At 34.5% G+C, this 16717-nt stretch overlaps 1 protein-coding gene across 1 annotated transcript; it reads right to left on the minus strand.

The window, feature by feature from the left end:
* Window positions 1–4732: 4732 nt before the first annotated feature.
* LOC141668778 (uncharacterized) lies at window positions 4733–5167 on the minus strand. The gene has a single exon (XM_074475786.1). It carries the CDS (start codon window positions 5165–5167, stop codon window positions 4733–4735), a length of 435 nt encoding a protein of 144 aa, XP_074331887.1.
* Between the last annotated feature and the right edge of the window lie 11550 nt (window positions 5168–16717).

Consider the following 16717-nt stretch of genomic DNA (forward strand, 5'->3'; position numbering starts at 1 on the left):
TGGTACTATAAAACTGCCTAATTTGATTATGCTTTTGTTTAATACTATATAACAATTTTGGGTTGACTAGAGCAAACTAATATCTTAAATTTAGTAAGTGTTTATTTTTCTGTAAACCTGTGCAGTGGTGTTCTATTAATTGTTGTGTTTTCTTTGTTTAGGATTGTGATTAGTATACATGTACTATAAAATATTCATATTAGATTATGCTTCTTTTTAATATAAGAATTTTGTATTCAATTAAGTATCAACAACTGTATTTATTTTTGTTTAGAAACCTGTGTACAATCTTGTATTAAATTTGTATTTCTTTGTTCATTCTTTGTTCATGATTATGACTGTTGAATCCTCTAGTGCAAGTGGTGCTGGTGGAACGAAGGATGCTTCTGCCACCCAAGTGGGAAGAGGTCGTACAATAGGTAATTAAAAATATATAACTATTGACACTATGTAGAAGATTTTTATTTACTTGTACTAGTTACCTCTAATGTGTTTTAGGTTAATTGGAATGAAATGGGACAACCAATTGGTAAAGCGTCATTGATATTAGTACATTTTGTCGATTGTTATGCAAGAAGGAATATCCCAATTACTTGCGATGATGGCGCAAAATTGAACCGAAGACTGTAAAATAGAATTTATGAGATGAAGTTAAGGTATAATATGTTCTTCTCAAATGTTATTTTTGGTTAAAATTAAAGCAAGGTCAGGAGAACAGTTAAATGGTTAAAATTTTAGCTTTCTTGGCATTACATCTTTCATCGCTTTTTAGTACATAAAAACCGGTAGAACACTCCATCACATTTCACCATTTTATTGTAAAATCCTAAAATAAATCAACCCCTTTGTTTTGCTTTTTTTCCAAGAAACACGGTAAAAGTGGCCTTCTACATATTTTTAAGCTTTCTACAAATTTTATATTTTTTATAACAAGGAAAATGTGGCTTTTATTTTGTATTGATCAAGCACTTTAAACATGTCTATCGTACAAGGTTAAATTCTCAACAGAGTGTCAAATTATTTAAATTCTCAATAGTCTCTGACACATATGTACAAGATGTGATTACCAAATAAGAATCTTTTAAGAAATATATTTCATAATTTTTTATTGCATTTTTCAGATTTTAGAATTATTTGTATTTACATTCAATGACTTTTTACTTCTCATGCCTTTAAATAGAAAGTTAGGCATGATTATAAGTGCAACATTTCTGTTAAATTATGAAGGCTTGACAACTACAAGATAAAACACAAATATCTATATAAGTTAATTGCATTTAAAATATTTTCTTGTTTTAAAACATTGAATGATTTTTTGTAAACAATTGTATAGGAAACTTTTAGTGGGGTTGAAGATGAACATTGGAGAAAGATAATTGATGGTGCTCGTAACCTGCATTGATAATTTAGAACTAGATTGAGGAGTCTTACTCGAGATAAAAATGGTAACTACTCTACTTTACCACCCAAGTTGTATGCACACCTATCGACAGTGGGACCTTAGTGGAAACCATTTATCGGAAATTCATTGAAAGAATAATTCAATCTATACTTTTTTCCCTTTCTTTAGTAGTTTGTTATTTAAAAGAATTACTTTTTTTTGCATATTATATTTCACTAACCTTTTAATTATAGGAACAAAGTGAAAAAATAAAGAAAAAGATTTGGAAATTGAGGCACGATATAAGAAGGCATGTGTTGGTTACGCGCATATTAGAGAAAAAATTGTAAGTTAAACAAGCAAGTAACTTAGTCTGGTTGCTTTACAATTCTTTTCGAATTGTTGCCACAACAGGATTCCATAAATTGTACTATTATTTTTATGTAGTACTAATTTTCCGCAAGTTGAAACTGGACATTGGGGTAGCTTGAATATTTTTTTGAGTGCTAATGTTGTTAAGGACAACTTAATTGCTGATAAACAAGATTGTAAAGCATTAGAATCACATATGAAAACTTAAATATTTTGCTAGAACCTGCTCTCACTGTAATTGTCAATATCATTTGTAGATATTTAAAAATTACCAACAGAAATAAATAGAAAGCTCAATATAATGTGAATAATTATGCATGTATACTATATTATTAATAAATTACTATGGTTCGTTATCATATGAATTAAGAAATTACTTCTAATTAGTCTTCATTATGTGATTAAAGAAGATATAGGTCTAACCATTGAGATCTATAATGTTAGGAGCTTCAAGACAAAATTAATGCAGGCATCAAAATCTTGTTGTGACCCGACTAGATATGTGGGAATATGCTTGGCGTGATGTAGATGGTGTAATCAATGATCGTGTTACATTGCAAGTTCTTGAGGATGTGGTAATAATTTTTATTTTTATTATTTTATATACTAATTTAATGCATCGTTGTCTTGCACTATACTACTACAAGTTAAAAATGAGTATACAACTTTGGTCTTTTAGATTGACATATGTGCAAATTTTCCCGAACATGAGCTTACTAATATTGGAAATGATGACTTACTTGCTCGGATAATGCCGTTGGAGTATCCACGATGAATGAGACGTTTAGGATGGGGTGTAACTAAGGCGTCACTGCAAACATTATCACTATTAACCACCTATCTATATTTAAAAATGATGTTTCTTATTTGATTAATAAAATGAAGGAATCAGGGTCGGCCCTAAGACTTGGTTGGCCTAGTGCGAAAAAAAAATTTAGGGCCCTTTTATAGAAAATTACTAATATGAATATAAAGAAAAAATTCAAAGAAATTTATGATTGAATAGAGTAAAGTAAATGATATGTTAGAAACATAAAAAAGTGGCAAAAGTACATCATAAATAAAAAAATTACATACATTTAAGCCTTGCCTTTCTTCATCCTGATAAAATCTAAAATTTGAAACGTGCAATACATCAGTACTCATCTAAAGTGAACTCTTCTTACATTTTTAGAAGCAAAATCAGCGACTATATGCTCTACATCAGTATATTTTTCTTAATACTCAAAATTGCCAATCCATTCATCCTTTCTTGACTCATACTTGTCCGCAAATAAGATTTAATTAAATTTAACTTTGAAAAACTCTATTATACAGATGCCACAGTAGGTATAGTTAATAAAATCCTATAAGCAACTAAAATATTTGGAAATATATCAATCTTCTTCACAAATTTTAAGACTCTGACAGAATTCCATGATGTTTCACAATCATATGCTACACTTGGAAGCATCTCATGTAAGGTTTATAATTCTAAAAGTAACTGTTTTACATCAATATCGCAATCATCACCATCAGTCAAGGTTTCTTCTAGTTTCGTACAACAATTTTTTAGTCCTTCATTATCAAAAGAAATCAGCCGGGATGCATCATACAAAAAAACCAAAAACAGACTCAAAAAGTTCCATTTGTTTGAATCTTATCTTCAGCTGAGAAAGTACCATATCCACTAGTACAAGAAAATAATCAGTTCTATAATTTTTAAGGCAAATTGTTGTTCCCTTTCGGTGTCAGGATTGTCATCAAATTATCTATTTCTTTTAATCGTACGTTTTATAAGAAAAATAGGTTCAATATCCATTTCATTATCAAGCTCTTTAGCATCAATCATAGATGATGTAAACTCATTTTCTCTATATTTCTCAAAGAAAGAAACCAGCCCTTTTAAACTTGCAATATCAACATCAAGACGCATATCTTCAGATTGCAAATTCTTGCTCACCAAATTAATTTTGTGCACAATATCATGCCAAATATTAAAACTCAATATAAATTCAAAACTTGAAAATTCATTTGAGGCCAATTTTTCAGCATCCCGACATATTTTTGGATCATCAGAAATTTCAGCTAACTTCATTAAAGCATCTCTTATTTTTGGAGCTTGTGTTCTTATTGCCTTTACACTTTCGATTTAACTTTCCCATCTTGTCATACTTAAGGATTTTAAAATCAAATCATCAATATATTCAAGCAATAGATTCCATCTTTTGGTGGAACTATCAAACACATTACATATAGCTTGACATGCTCTAAAAAAAGATTTACCTTTCACACAAGAATTTGCTATATCACAGAGTAAGTTAAGAGAATGACAACCACAAGGCATGTAATAAGCTCTAGGATTAACATCAAGTAATATTTTTTGAACATCTTGGTGTTTCCCCTCATATTAGAACCATTATCGTATCTTTGTCCCTCGCATCATTGATATTTAAATCAAGAGATTTAAGAGCATTTTCTAACTCACCAAACAGGCCCAACCCGGAAATATTTTCCACATTTAAAAACTCTAGGAAATACTCTTCAATTTTTACAAGATGACTCACAACATCAACACATCTAATCACCAAAGTCATTTGTTCCATAAGGATTGCATCAGGAGTGTAATCAAAAATCACTAAAAAATATTTACCTTCTTTGATTTTATTTAATATTACACTCTTTACACTCGAAACCAACATTACTATCAAATCATTTTGTACTTTCTAACTAAGATAATGATAGTGAATGTCTTTATCTTGAATGAGTCTGAAATGGTGCTTCATTGTTTGATCAAACTCAGCTATTGAATGAAGAAAACCCAAAAAAATACCATTTGAATCTTCAAATATTTTTCATTTTTCCCACGAAATGCCAGAATATTCATCGCAGTTTAACAAAAGCACTTATTTTGATCATAAACTGCATCCAATGTTCAGTATCTTTTTTAATTTGCTCTTGCAATTCTTTATCAATGGTTTGATTTATTTTCAATATAACTTACCGTTCAGCCCACGCCCTAAGGTTTGTAAGATGTACAAGACTATCGTCGTGTTGCTTAAGCTTTTCACCAAAATGTACCCAATCATCTACTCCAACACTTGCTAAATTAATTTTAGAACTAGCATTTTTTACCACTTTACAATAAAAGAAGAATACTTCATTCAATTCTTTTGAGTAAACTAACCATTTTCTTTCGACAAGTTCACCATTTCTTAATTTTTGATCTGAATAATAGGTTGAAAACTCCCTACTACGTTTATCCTTGGGAAATATAATCATATTTTCCCTAATAGGCCCCTTTTCAACTAGCAAATCCCTCATTTTACTATTTAATCCATCCCATACCCGAGAATCATACATATTCAAAGTTAGTGGACCAAACTCTTTAGGACTAATGTATTCCCTATTTTCAATAACCACACTTTCAATCATTTCGGTTTCTTGTTCAGTTATCTCGTTCTCACACTCTTCATCAATTACATCGTGTTCTTGTGTAAAAGTATTATGAACCTGAGACACCACTTTTTCGATAATTTCATACTCTTATTTTTATAGACATATCAAGTTGTTAGGCTTTCTTCCAAAAAAATTCAAGAGATCCCTTTAGTGGCTTAATTTTTTCTTCCTCTTCCATTTTTCTTTTTCTTTTGTCATTACCAGGTGTATACTTTTTAGTAAACATATTTTGCACTAAAGCAGCTAGTAGATTTTGCACTAAAGCAACAGGCACGAGACTTATGAGAAAATGAAACCTGGATAGATGAACTAACAAGTACCGAAGTAGTGAAGCAAGAGCCTGATCTTTAATTCCAAATTAACAACAATGATCAAGTCCGAACTCAAGTCCAACAATGAAAAAAATTGTAAAAACTATTTAAATGAAATAATGGATTAATGTTTATAATTCATACAACCAATCATATTAACTCAAAATTACAACTCAAATATTAAATATATAACTAAAGAATTAAAAATTTATAAAATTTAGCAAATCATAAAAATTATAAAGAACATGTAACTATGTATATTTCAAGGTCATCGCATCTGATTAGGGATAGAGAAACAAGTAGGTGCTACAATTTTGGTATAGTATATAAATAACTAAAATAAAAGATTGAAATTACCTTTATAATTTAAGCCCTAAATTGGAACTTGAAAGACAGCTATGGAGTGAATTGATTTTTAATATGATAATATCCACCATTGTGATGATTGCTGAAATGATGCTTCGAGAAATTGAAGATGAATGGGCTAAAAAAGGCCCTAAAATTCTATACAAATACAGATATATACTTAAACATATATTAGGCTAAAAAAATATTGGGGCCCTGGATTCAGTGGGCCAAGTGCAGGAGCACTGGTAGCACTGGTTCAGAGCTGGCACTGAAAGGAATTAAAAACTAAGGGCTGTACTCCGCGTGCACAATCTGGAGGTTCGAGCCATATAGATAATTTTGACATGGATAATAAAGTTCATGATTATGCTGATATGTGTTAGATGTAGACATTCCTCACGTATACATCTATTTATAGGATATATTCCTCACGTATACATCTATTTACGCTGGTCTGTGTTAGATGTAGACATTCCACTTGAAGAAGGATATGTGAGGGTCCAATTTGAAGTGGCGGAAAAGAAGGAGTTCAATACTAAGCTTCCGAGACCTTGTGACGAGGTTAGCCTTGTTGTGAAGCACGTGGGTATTTTTTGGCTTGGCCCCGAAAATTGGTTTCAATGAAACTTGAGGTTAAATCTCTAATTTTTAGTTATCAATATGATTTGTCTATTTTGCAAAAAAATTATTATTTACTTTCTGATTGTTTGATTATTTTCCTGTTTCTTAGATATCTCTGAGTACTGTGAACAAGAAAAATTGTAAGAATGCCATAGGCCAAAAGAAATTTGAAGATAAAGTGAATCAGAAGCGTGCAGATAGAAAAAAGGAGAAAACAATCGAGTCCATTGTTCATGTATCTTCAAGACAATTTGGTTATCCTCTTCTAGAAGATGTATGTCAAAGAGTGTTGGAGTTTGTTCGTCTTGCTATCATGTTCGATCATATTACTAATATACAGGTTGAAATGGGACCTTATTAGGATGTCGACCCGTGGATCGAGCATATTAATAAAGAAAATATTTTAGAGATTCTAAATGCTTAATGGCTAAGCGCTTCCACCCTCTTCTTTTATATTATGTAATATGACTACAAATCAAATTTCATAAATTGACAACAAATTTCTAATCGCGCGTCTTCTTTGTTTAAAAAGTATTTATTGAGGTATTTTTATCAAAAAATCTCGACATGGCAACAAAATTCTCTTTTGTATCATCTCATCAGGTGTATCACTTATGAGATAAACCTAATACATTCTTAGCCAAAAGTTTGTTGCGACATGTTGACAAAGACCACCTCATTTTTGTGCATTATAACATTTGGTAAGTAGCATTTAGATTATATACATGTATAATTTTTTTATTTAAATATATTTTCTTCTAACTATAATAAAAAAAATTGGATCTCGGTCGCAATTAATACAGCAACATGAAGCATCTACTATTTGGATTCAGTTTCAATGAACCATGCAACAAATTTTCTGAATGTGAAAGCTCTTGTAGAAATGTTATTTAATATTTAAATTATTCATGTCTTAAATATAAATTGTGTATGGACCACTAATGTGTTACTAACATGTGGTGTAAATTTTTATGCATAGTAGTATGATTATATTTCTAACCAACTAAGTACACATTTACAATAATTAACAGTTTTAAATGGAACAAAGTACAGGTGATCAGCATCTACTATATGGATTCAGCTTCAATGACTCATGCAACAAATTTCCAGAATGTCAAAGCTCTTGTAGAAATGTTAATTAATATTTAAATTGTTCATGTCGTAAATATAAATCGTGTATGAACCACTAATGTGTTACTAACATATCATGTAATATTTTTTCTACATACTAGTATGAATATATTTGGGACCAACTGTGGGAAGAAGTTTAAGTTTTAAATGGATCAAAGTACATGTGATCAAGTTTTTTTACTTTTTATATCAAATGACTTGGTTATATTATTACTCCTTAAATTGGAGCGCTAAAAGTTGATTCTATTTATTTAAAATTACAATGAATAGTGTACTTTATTTGAGATGTGTGGAGTTGAGGATATCATATAATTGTTTTACTCTTAAGAATCAGACTTTAGTCAATCAAGGATTTAAGCATATCCATGGTGGATTTTGATTAATGTGAATATAGTTTTAGTTTCAAATGTCAATGCTAAGGGCTCTTTTTGCTATTACTTCTTATATATATATATATATATATATTATCCCAATATATATTTGACATTGTATTGACATGTATCTAAACACCATAAGATTTAACATATATAATATAATATAATATAATATAAAGGGATCAATAGCATTAAAGTGGCTAAAAAAGAAAAGAGCGCGAAATGAATTTGGATAATAAATGGCAATGTGTAGACGGTTTCTTACTATAATGTTTTTATCATATTAGGCTAATGAAAAAAATCACAATGACAGAAATAGGGAAATGATATATGTTCAGTTTTTGTTAATTTTAAGATGGTTAGTATTTTTAGGTTTAAAAGAAAATATTATTATTGTATTATTAAGATTATTACTACTTTGTTAGCTAGCTATTTATGCCTACACTTCTGACATAAAACTTGTAATTATTTAATTTTGTGATCTTCCCTTTACTTTTATTAGAATAGTTCCCTAAGCAAGCATTAAATGATGGCATTTATTATGGATATTTTGTTCGATCGTTCGTAGAGAATTTATTATGTGATGGTCGGATACAAATTGATCCTAATATAAGTAAAACATTTCTTAATTAAATTTTTTTATAAATTACAAGTGGATTTTGTATGTGATCTTAAGATAAATATTTGTTTTTTTGTTGTGTACAATTTACTTATCCTCTTAACAAAATGGTCATCTTCTAAAAGAATTGGGCAAGATTCTTGTATAATCGGTACGTAGAGGCAAATTATTCACGAAGTAATTTTTAACATTTTATTACAATTAGTTGTCGTAATTCGGAAATGATTTTTGATATCAAGAATGTTATGTAACATTGGAAGAAAACTATTTACTTTTTATGATTCTAGCAAGACTTTGTTAATGTACTGTCATATATTTATGATAGTATTTGAAATATATATGAATTGAAGTGTAGTAAGATTTGTCAGCTTTTATTTTGTGATTTGAATTCAGCATTTTATTTTTAATATAATTCAATAATTTTTATTTTTATTGAATTTATTACACGTTAAAAATGTGCAAGAAAAAAGTAATAATTTATAATTTAAAAAAGAAAAAATCTATGAATAGCTTTTTCTTAAATAATAGGGAGCTTTTTAAAGACTGACTTGATGTTGTTTACTTTCATAGAGTTTCATAAAGAGATGTGGTACTTGTATAGCACAACTAGAGGTGTTAAGTAAGCTCCGTACTTGAATAGCAGTTCAAAAAGTGATATACAAGTGAAGTTCACTTGTATAGCAGTGGTTTGTATAACACTTAAAAGTGCTATATAACTTAAAAAGAAATGTTATCCATGTTCAATTATGTGTGAGTTTTGTCTCCTACATATATATTTCATTACGCTACAAGAAAACAGTCAATATTTATCACCCATTTAACATCGGTTGTATTGGCAACAAATGTTAAAATTTTTTTGGACATCACATTCTAATAAAAAACATGTTTTAAATAACAACCAATGTATAAACTATGTTTTAAAAAATTAAAAAACATGTGATGCATACATTACGCGTTACTTACAATGTTTCCCCCTTTTCTTAAAATCATTTCCCCCTAAACCCATTTTCATTCCCCAAACCCCTGATACACACTCAAGAAGCTAGAAACCTAAATTGAAACATAATCGAACCTTAACCCCAGATTGAAACACTATTAGCTCAAACCCTGGATTCAAACCCCAAACTATTGAATCCCTAATTAGCTCATAGCCTTGTTTATTTCTTTCAATTAAAATACTCGGTTCTGGCAGAGGAATCCTTAATCTACTCGATTGTGCTGTTAACTAAGTCGATTTGTAAGTGTTTTTCTAATTTTTGTTTCAAAATTCAAATTTTGGGTTTTAATTGAACTTTTTTTTACAGATTGGTTGATTTTTCATCTTGAATCATCTACAATGATAACTCCGGTGAACGGGGTGGCTCCTTCCGACACCGTTCCAGGACCTTCTGGGTGTGAATGAGGTGTAACTGCTGTTGGGAGCCTATAAAACAACACCGGAGGGGGGTTTTGTCCCCCCGGCGCCTCCGGTATAAGAATAAGTAGCTGGTTAGGGAAGATGAAGATAGAGAGGACTTAAGTGGCTGTATGTGTGTAGGCTGAGTCTATGAGAGTGTGTGTAATGAAAGTCCAAACGTAGGGTTTAGGGGTTGGTACCTCTAGATCAGGGTCGTTGGTTGCTGGAGGCAGAGAATGCCTAGCTTGGGTAAATTGCGTACACGTGTCCAGTTGAGGACCACCTTCAGGGTATCCTAACGGTACTCTGAAATGTGTCGTGTTTATCTGATATGTTGGTTGTTGACTGCTGTCACCGTCACATGCCCACGTACCCTTCCTTGGCGGGTTGTGGAGTGTGCATGTACTTGCTGGGACCCCCCTCAAGGTGATCCTGGTCCTGGACTGGATCCAGGTAGGCAGGTGATCCAGGTCATGGGATGGACCCTGGTTAGGAGAGGATCCAGGCCATGGGTTAGATCCTGGCTGGGAGACAATCCAGGTCATTGGTTGGATCCTGATTGGGAGATGACCCAGGTCATGGGTTGGATCCTGGCTGGGAGATGATCCAAGTCCTAGGTGGGATCCTGGATGGGAGATGATCCAGGTCCTGGGTGGGATCCTGGCAGGGAGATGATCCAGGTCCTGGGTAGGATCCTGGCTGTGAGATGATCCAGGTCCTGGGTTGGATCCTGGGTAGGAGATGATCCAGGTCCTCGGTAGGATCCTGTCTGGGAGATGATCCAGGTCCTGGTTGGGATCCTTGCTGGGAGATGATTCAGGTCCTGGGTCAGATCCTTGCTGGGAGATGATCCAGGTCTTGGTTTCGCCCTGAGCTCGGGTCTCTCCACTTGACTACTCTGAGTGAGGTGAGTCTTGGTCTACCAGCTGAGACTATCTCACCCTAAATCCGGGTTGGGCCCTAGCCAGGTTGCTTATACCCTATCATTTTCCCCCCACTCCCCTATGCAGATTTTGTGGATGAGGGAGTAGAGAAGTGCTATGTAGCAGTTGTCTTGTTGAAAAATTTCTGCTTCTTTCTTGCCCCCCAATCCAGATCTGGTAAATATAGACCAATCCGAATTAATGTAGAGGAAATTGGTTTCCTTGAAAAAATTTCTGCTTCTTTCTTTCCCCCAATCTGGATCTGGTGTAGTAAAGACCAATCCGGATTAAAGTAGAGGAAATTGGTTGCCTTGGAAAATTTTTTGCTTCTTTTTTACCCCCCAATCCGGATATGGTATAGTAGAAAGCAATCCGGATTAAGGTAGAGGAAATTGGTTGTCTTGGAAAAATTTCTACTTCTTTCTTGGCCCCCAATCCGGGTTTGGAAATTTCTGCTTCTTTTCTTCCCCCCCCCCAATCCGGATCTGGTGTAGTAGAGATCAATCCGGATTAAGGTAGAGGAAATTAGTTGCCTTGGAAAAATTTAGGTTTCTTTCTTGCCCGCCAATCCGGATCTGGTGTAGTAGAGATCAATCTGGATTAAGGTAGTGGAAATTGGTTGGCTTGGAAATTTTTTTGCTTCTTCCTTACCCCTCAATCCGGGTATGGAAATTTCTGCTTCTTTCTTGCCCCCAAATCCGGATCTGGAAATTTTTGCTTCTTTCATACCTCCCAATCCGGATCTGGTGTTGTAGAGATCAATCCGGATTAAGGTAGAGGAAATTGGTTGCCTTGGAAAAATTTCTGCTTCTTTCTTGCCCCCCAATCCGGGTCTGCAGTTGTAGAGGCCAATCCATATTGAAGTTAGAGGAAATTGGTCCCCGTAGAAAAATTTCTGCTTCTTTGTTGCCCACCAATCCGGGTCTGGTAATTTCTGCTTCTTTGTTTTCCTATAAAATGATCTAGATACATAGCAGTTGTAAGGAACCCAGATTTGGATACATATCCGGGTTGGTTGCTGTTATTGTTGGCTTCCAATCCTGGTATGGCACCATACCTGGGTTGGTGTTTTCTTTTAAAGTTGGCTTCCAATCCGGGTATGGCACCCTAACCAGATTGGTGTTTGCTTTTTCTTGTTTGTGTACTTAGAAAATGATCTAAGTACATAGTAATTGTCTTCAACCCGGATCTGGATACCTATCCGGGTTGGTTGCTATTATTATTGGCGTTACTATTATTGTTGGCTTCCAATCCGAGTATGGTACCATCATGGGTTGGTTTTGGTTTTTAAAGTTGGCTTTCAATCCAGGTATGGCACCATAACAGGATTGGTGTTTGTTTTTGCTTGTTTGTGTACTTAGAAAATGTTTTAAGTACATAGTAATTGTCTTCAATCTGGATCGGGAAACCTATCAGGGTTGTTATTGGCTTTAATATTAACTTCCAAATGGTTGCTTTTGATGTTTTCTTTCAACCCGGGTGTGGTTGTTTGTTTAGGTAAAAGTATGTTTTTCCTGCGGTAATTGTTGAAATAAGAATTGGGTGGGAAAAAATCATTTCATTAATTTGAAATTTTCTTCATACAAAATATTTGATCATAGATTGGTTGCTTGCTATAGGCTACAAGGTTTTTGGTTGCTTTTATACAGTGGTGTCCAATCTGGTTCTTGCCTAGCCTCGCTGGCATACCTAGGTGGACCGGGATCGCTTTTTGATTCTGTCTTAGGACCCAGTCTTTGAAATATTGGAGTGTTTTGCACCACATTGGTCTGCTGGGCTTGTGGACTTTACTTGAACTTCTTTTCCTGATGGTAACCCCCTTTCGGTCGGTCATCAGAAGTTTTGTTCCTCGATTCTCCATTCTGAGTCATTCTCATTGCCTGGAGAACATCTGTTTCCTTTATGAACCTGGCTTCCATAGAGTAGGCAACAGCTAGGCTTTGTGGCTCTTTGTTTATCAGCTCTACAATGTACCTCTCATTGTGTTCTGGATCTGGGTTCCTCCGAATTATGCTTAGAGCCTCCCTCTCATCAAGATTCGAGACTTTGTTGATGGCTTCCTGGAATTTATGCATTTAAGTTGAGAGTGCTTCGTTGTCGTATTGGCGGATTGTTTCCAGGTGACACATGTGTATTTCGTGTGTCTTATTGGCTCTGAATTTTCTAAGGAAGGCCCCCCCTGAACTCTTTCCAGGAGTGGATACTTCGTGACGGGATCCTGCTGAACCATCTTTGAGCCCCCCTTTGAGGGTCAAGACGAAGAACCTGGACTTGGTTAAATCGTTGTAGTAATATATTTGGGTAATTTGTTCGAAGTAATTGAGGTTCTCTTCCGGATCCCCCAATCCATCAAAAGAGTCAAAGTTGTAATGTTTGAGACTTTTCTGTCGAGGGATGGCTTTTAGGGAGTGACTGGATGGTGTAAGGGTTTCCCCAATCTCCAATCCGGAATCTTTTTCCATTTTTCGTTGGAGCTCATAAATCATATCTTTCAGATCCTTCCGGCCCTCCTCTTCGTCATCAGAAATGACCTCGGGGGTAGGGTCCCTCCGGGTCCTCTTGCCTTTTGTCTTAGCTAGGAGCCTCTCCTCTTCCAGCTGCATCTTTTTTTGGATCTTTAGCCCAAGCTTTTCTTCTTCTTCTCTTCTTATTTGTTCCCTCATTTCTTCCAATTTTTTCTTCTTGGTTACTTCTGTCTCCTTCTTACTAGGCTCTTTTTAATTCTTTTTTTCCTTAGCTCCAATTCGGTCGAAGACAGATCTCCTAGATTGTTAAGAGTCCCCAAACTCTTCTTGATCATCCTCTTGCTCATATTCTACCTGAGCCCGGGCTTGTTCATCTCTGTAGACCCTGATTGCTTCAACAAGTTCATGGCTTGTTAAGTTAGCCATATACTCCTCTACAACTGGAACATTTGTGTACTTGTACTAATTGAGCTCTATGACATTTCCGGCGTCCTTGACCGGGGTATGCTGCTTCAGCGGTTGCTCTTGTAGGGTCTCCCTGTCTCCTCCAGTTTCTTGAGCTTGAGAGGGGTCCTGTTCCTGAATATGGGTACTGACAGAGGGCCTACGAGCGGTACTTTTTCCTGGTCTTGCCATTACCACAATTGTACAGCCAACTGACCAAGATTTGATGCTAAAAATGTTGATCTAAGGTTAATTTTTTTTGAAGATTACAAAATATTCCCAGAATAACAGCAAACAAACTTTCTGGGCTTTGCTAACAATACTACTAAACAAGAACAGCAGGCTCTAGAACACAAAGAAAATATACAAGCTAAAGCAGTTCTGGGTTTTAAAATTATCAAGACTATCAAACCTCAGGCTTCAAGACTATCAAGGTTATCAAACCCTAAACAATCAAAATTAACAATGGAGGGCGGGCTCACACAAACGTGGCCTAAAGTAATGAGCTCACACAAACGTGGCTAAAATGAACATTCATATTCAAGTAAGGGTGTGGTTGCTTTTGGTCTTACAGGTTTAAGATGTGGACTCTCTTAAGACTTTGTTGATGAAGGTAGATCCAGGGGCACCGAGACCCAAGGATGGAGGCCCCTCTATCTAGCACCAAATGATAACTTTGGTGAGTGGGCGGCTCCGTCCGACGGCATTCCTGGACCTTCTGTGCATGAATGAGGTGTAGCTGCTGGTTGGGCGCCTGTAAAACAACACTGGAACGGGGGTTTGGCCCCCACGGCGCTTCCGACGTAAGAATAAGTAGCTGGTTGGGGAAGATGAAGATAGAGAGGATTTAGGTGGCTGTGTGTGTAGGCTGAGTCTATGAGAGTGTGTGTAATGAAAGTGTTTTTCTAACACCTAAACCATTCATCTTTGGGGGTATATATAGCCCAAAGGTAGGGTTTAGGGGTTGGTACCTCTAGATCAGGGCAGTTGGTTGCAGGAGGCAGAGAACGCCTGGCTTGGGTGAATTGCATACCCGTGTCCAGGTGAGGACCACCTTCAGGGTATCCTAACGGTACTCTGAAACGCGCCGTGTTTGTCTGATATGTTGGTTGTTGATAGCTGTCACCGTCACGTGCCCACGTACCCTTCCTTGACGGGTTGTGGAGTATGCATGTGCTTGATGGGACCCCCCTAAGGGTGATCCTAGTTCTAGACTGGATCCAGGTAGGCAGGTGATTCAGGTCATGGGCTGGACCCTGGTTAGGAGATGATCCAGGTCATGGGTTGGATCCTGGCTGGGAGACGATCCAGGTCATGGGTTGGATATATCGATAGACTGACAGATCACCGATGCACCTCAACATAGAATAAAAATTGAATTCTCTAAAGTTGAGAATAAATATATATACATTTAAGATCGATAGATTGAAAGATCGACAAACAAAGTACAGATTGCTGAGACAAATCAGCTTGAAATAAATTAATATCTAAATTCCTTTAAAATAAAAAAAAGCATATACAGACATATGTAAATCTGAATGAAAATTGAAATGCACCCTTTTTGGGGTAGAGAATTGCTGTTCAGGTTCACCTTTAGTACTGGATGAAGTTGGATGTTGGCGAATTTCTCAACCTCTTTATCACTTTCATCGCTTGATATCTCGATAATCTTTGAAGTTAAAAACAAAACAATACTCAGTAATTCTACAATTCAATAAATTCAGCAGACATATAAATGATGGATAGATCGACAAAGAACGAATTAGTGATACAAATCAACCTAAAATAATTCCAAAATCCTATAAAATCGAAAAAACTCAAACATAAACATATAATGTATATCGAAAAGGAAATTAAAATGCACATTTTCTTGAGGTAGCCAGTTGTCGTTCACGTTTGCCATTAGCGAATTATAGAGGCTGATAATTCGGTTGCTGGTTGGAGTTGGGGGCTTACCGATGTAGAAAGAAATGAAAGCTGTTGTTTACATATATAGTGGCTTGTCTGTAATAGAAACAACAAGCGCAATGCGCGGTCTTTTTGCCCCATTTCACATTTTGTCACGTGGATCCACTTATACTCCCACTCTATAAGCTGCATAAAGGACCGATTTATGTAATTATTTTTATAACATCTTTTAAAGAAAATAACTTTTGAGTATAAAAGATTGTTTGAGCACATTTTTAATCCTCATATATTTTTTAGAAATTCTGGATACAATCTTTCCAAATATTATTAAAAATCTTAATGAATGTTCTCACATTTTGGAGAGTATTTTCCAAAATTGTGTGTTTAATGTACTATGATCAAATTTCTAAAATTGTTTTAAGTATTAATGAAAATCCTCAATGAATGTCATCACATATTTAATTTTCCTAGATTTAGTTAGAGAGATATACATGAAAATAATCTTTTCAAAAAGATCTCAAATCTTGAATGAGTGTTATCACATTTTAAAATATCGTTCACATTGGGTGTTGAATATTTAAATTTAACTAATTGGATATTCTAATATTTTGAATTAGAGTTTGATAAATTATTTTTGAAATATTATAAAACTATCCAATATATCATCCCACAATTCAAAATAAAAAATCTTATCGGTCTTGATTCTCACCCCAATTACACATGAAATAATTTCTCATACAGGACATGAAATGATGCAATTTTTAAAAAATTATTTAAAAAAGTCTCATTCATAGTTAAGTGGTCAAATAAGACCCTATGTTAAAATTAAAACTGAACCTAGTCTCGTGGAGAAGCTTTTATATTAATTTATTTCAATATTATTCCACATTATTTCATTAAATTTTTTTAATATTATGGTGAAAATATTTACAATTGTTTAAAATATCTTAAGTTGAACCTATGGGGAAAGAAAACAATCTTTTGAA

Source organism: Apium graveolens, chromosome 6, assembly GCF_009905375.1.
Source record: "Apium graveolens cultivar Ventura chromosome 6, ASM990537v1, whole genome shotgun sequence".
NCBI lineage: Eukaryota > Viridiplantae > Streptophyta > Magnoliopsida > Apiales > Apiaceae > Apium > Apium graveolens.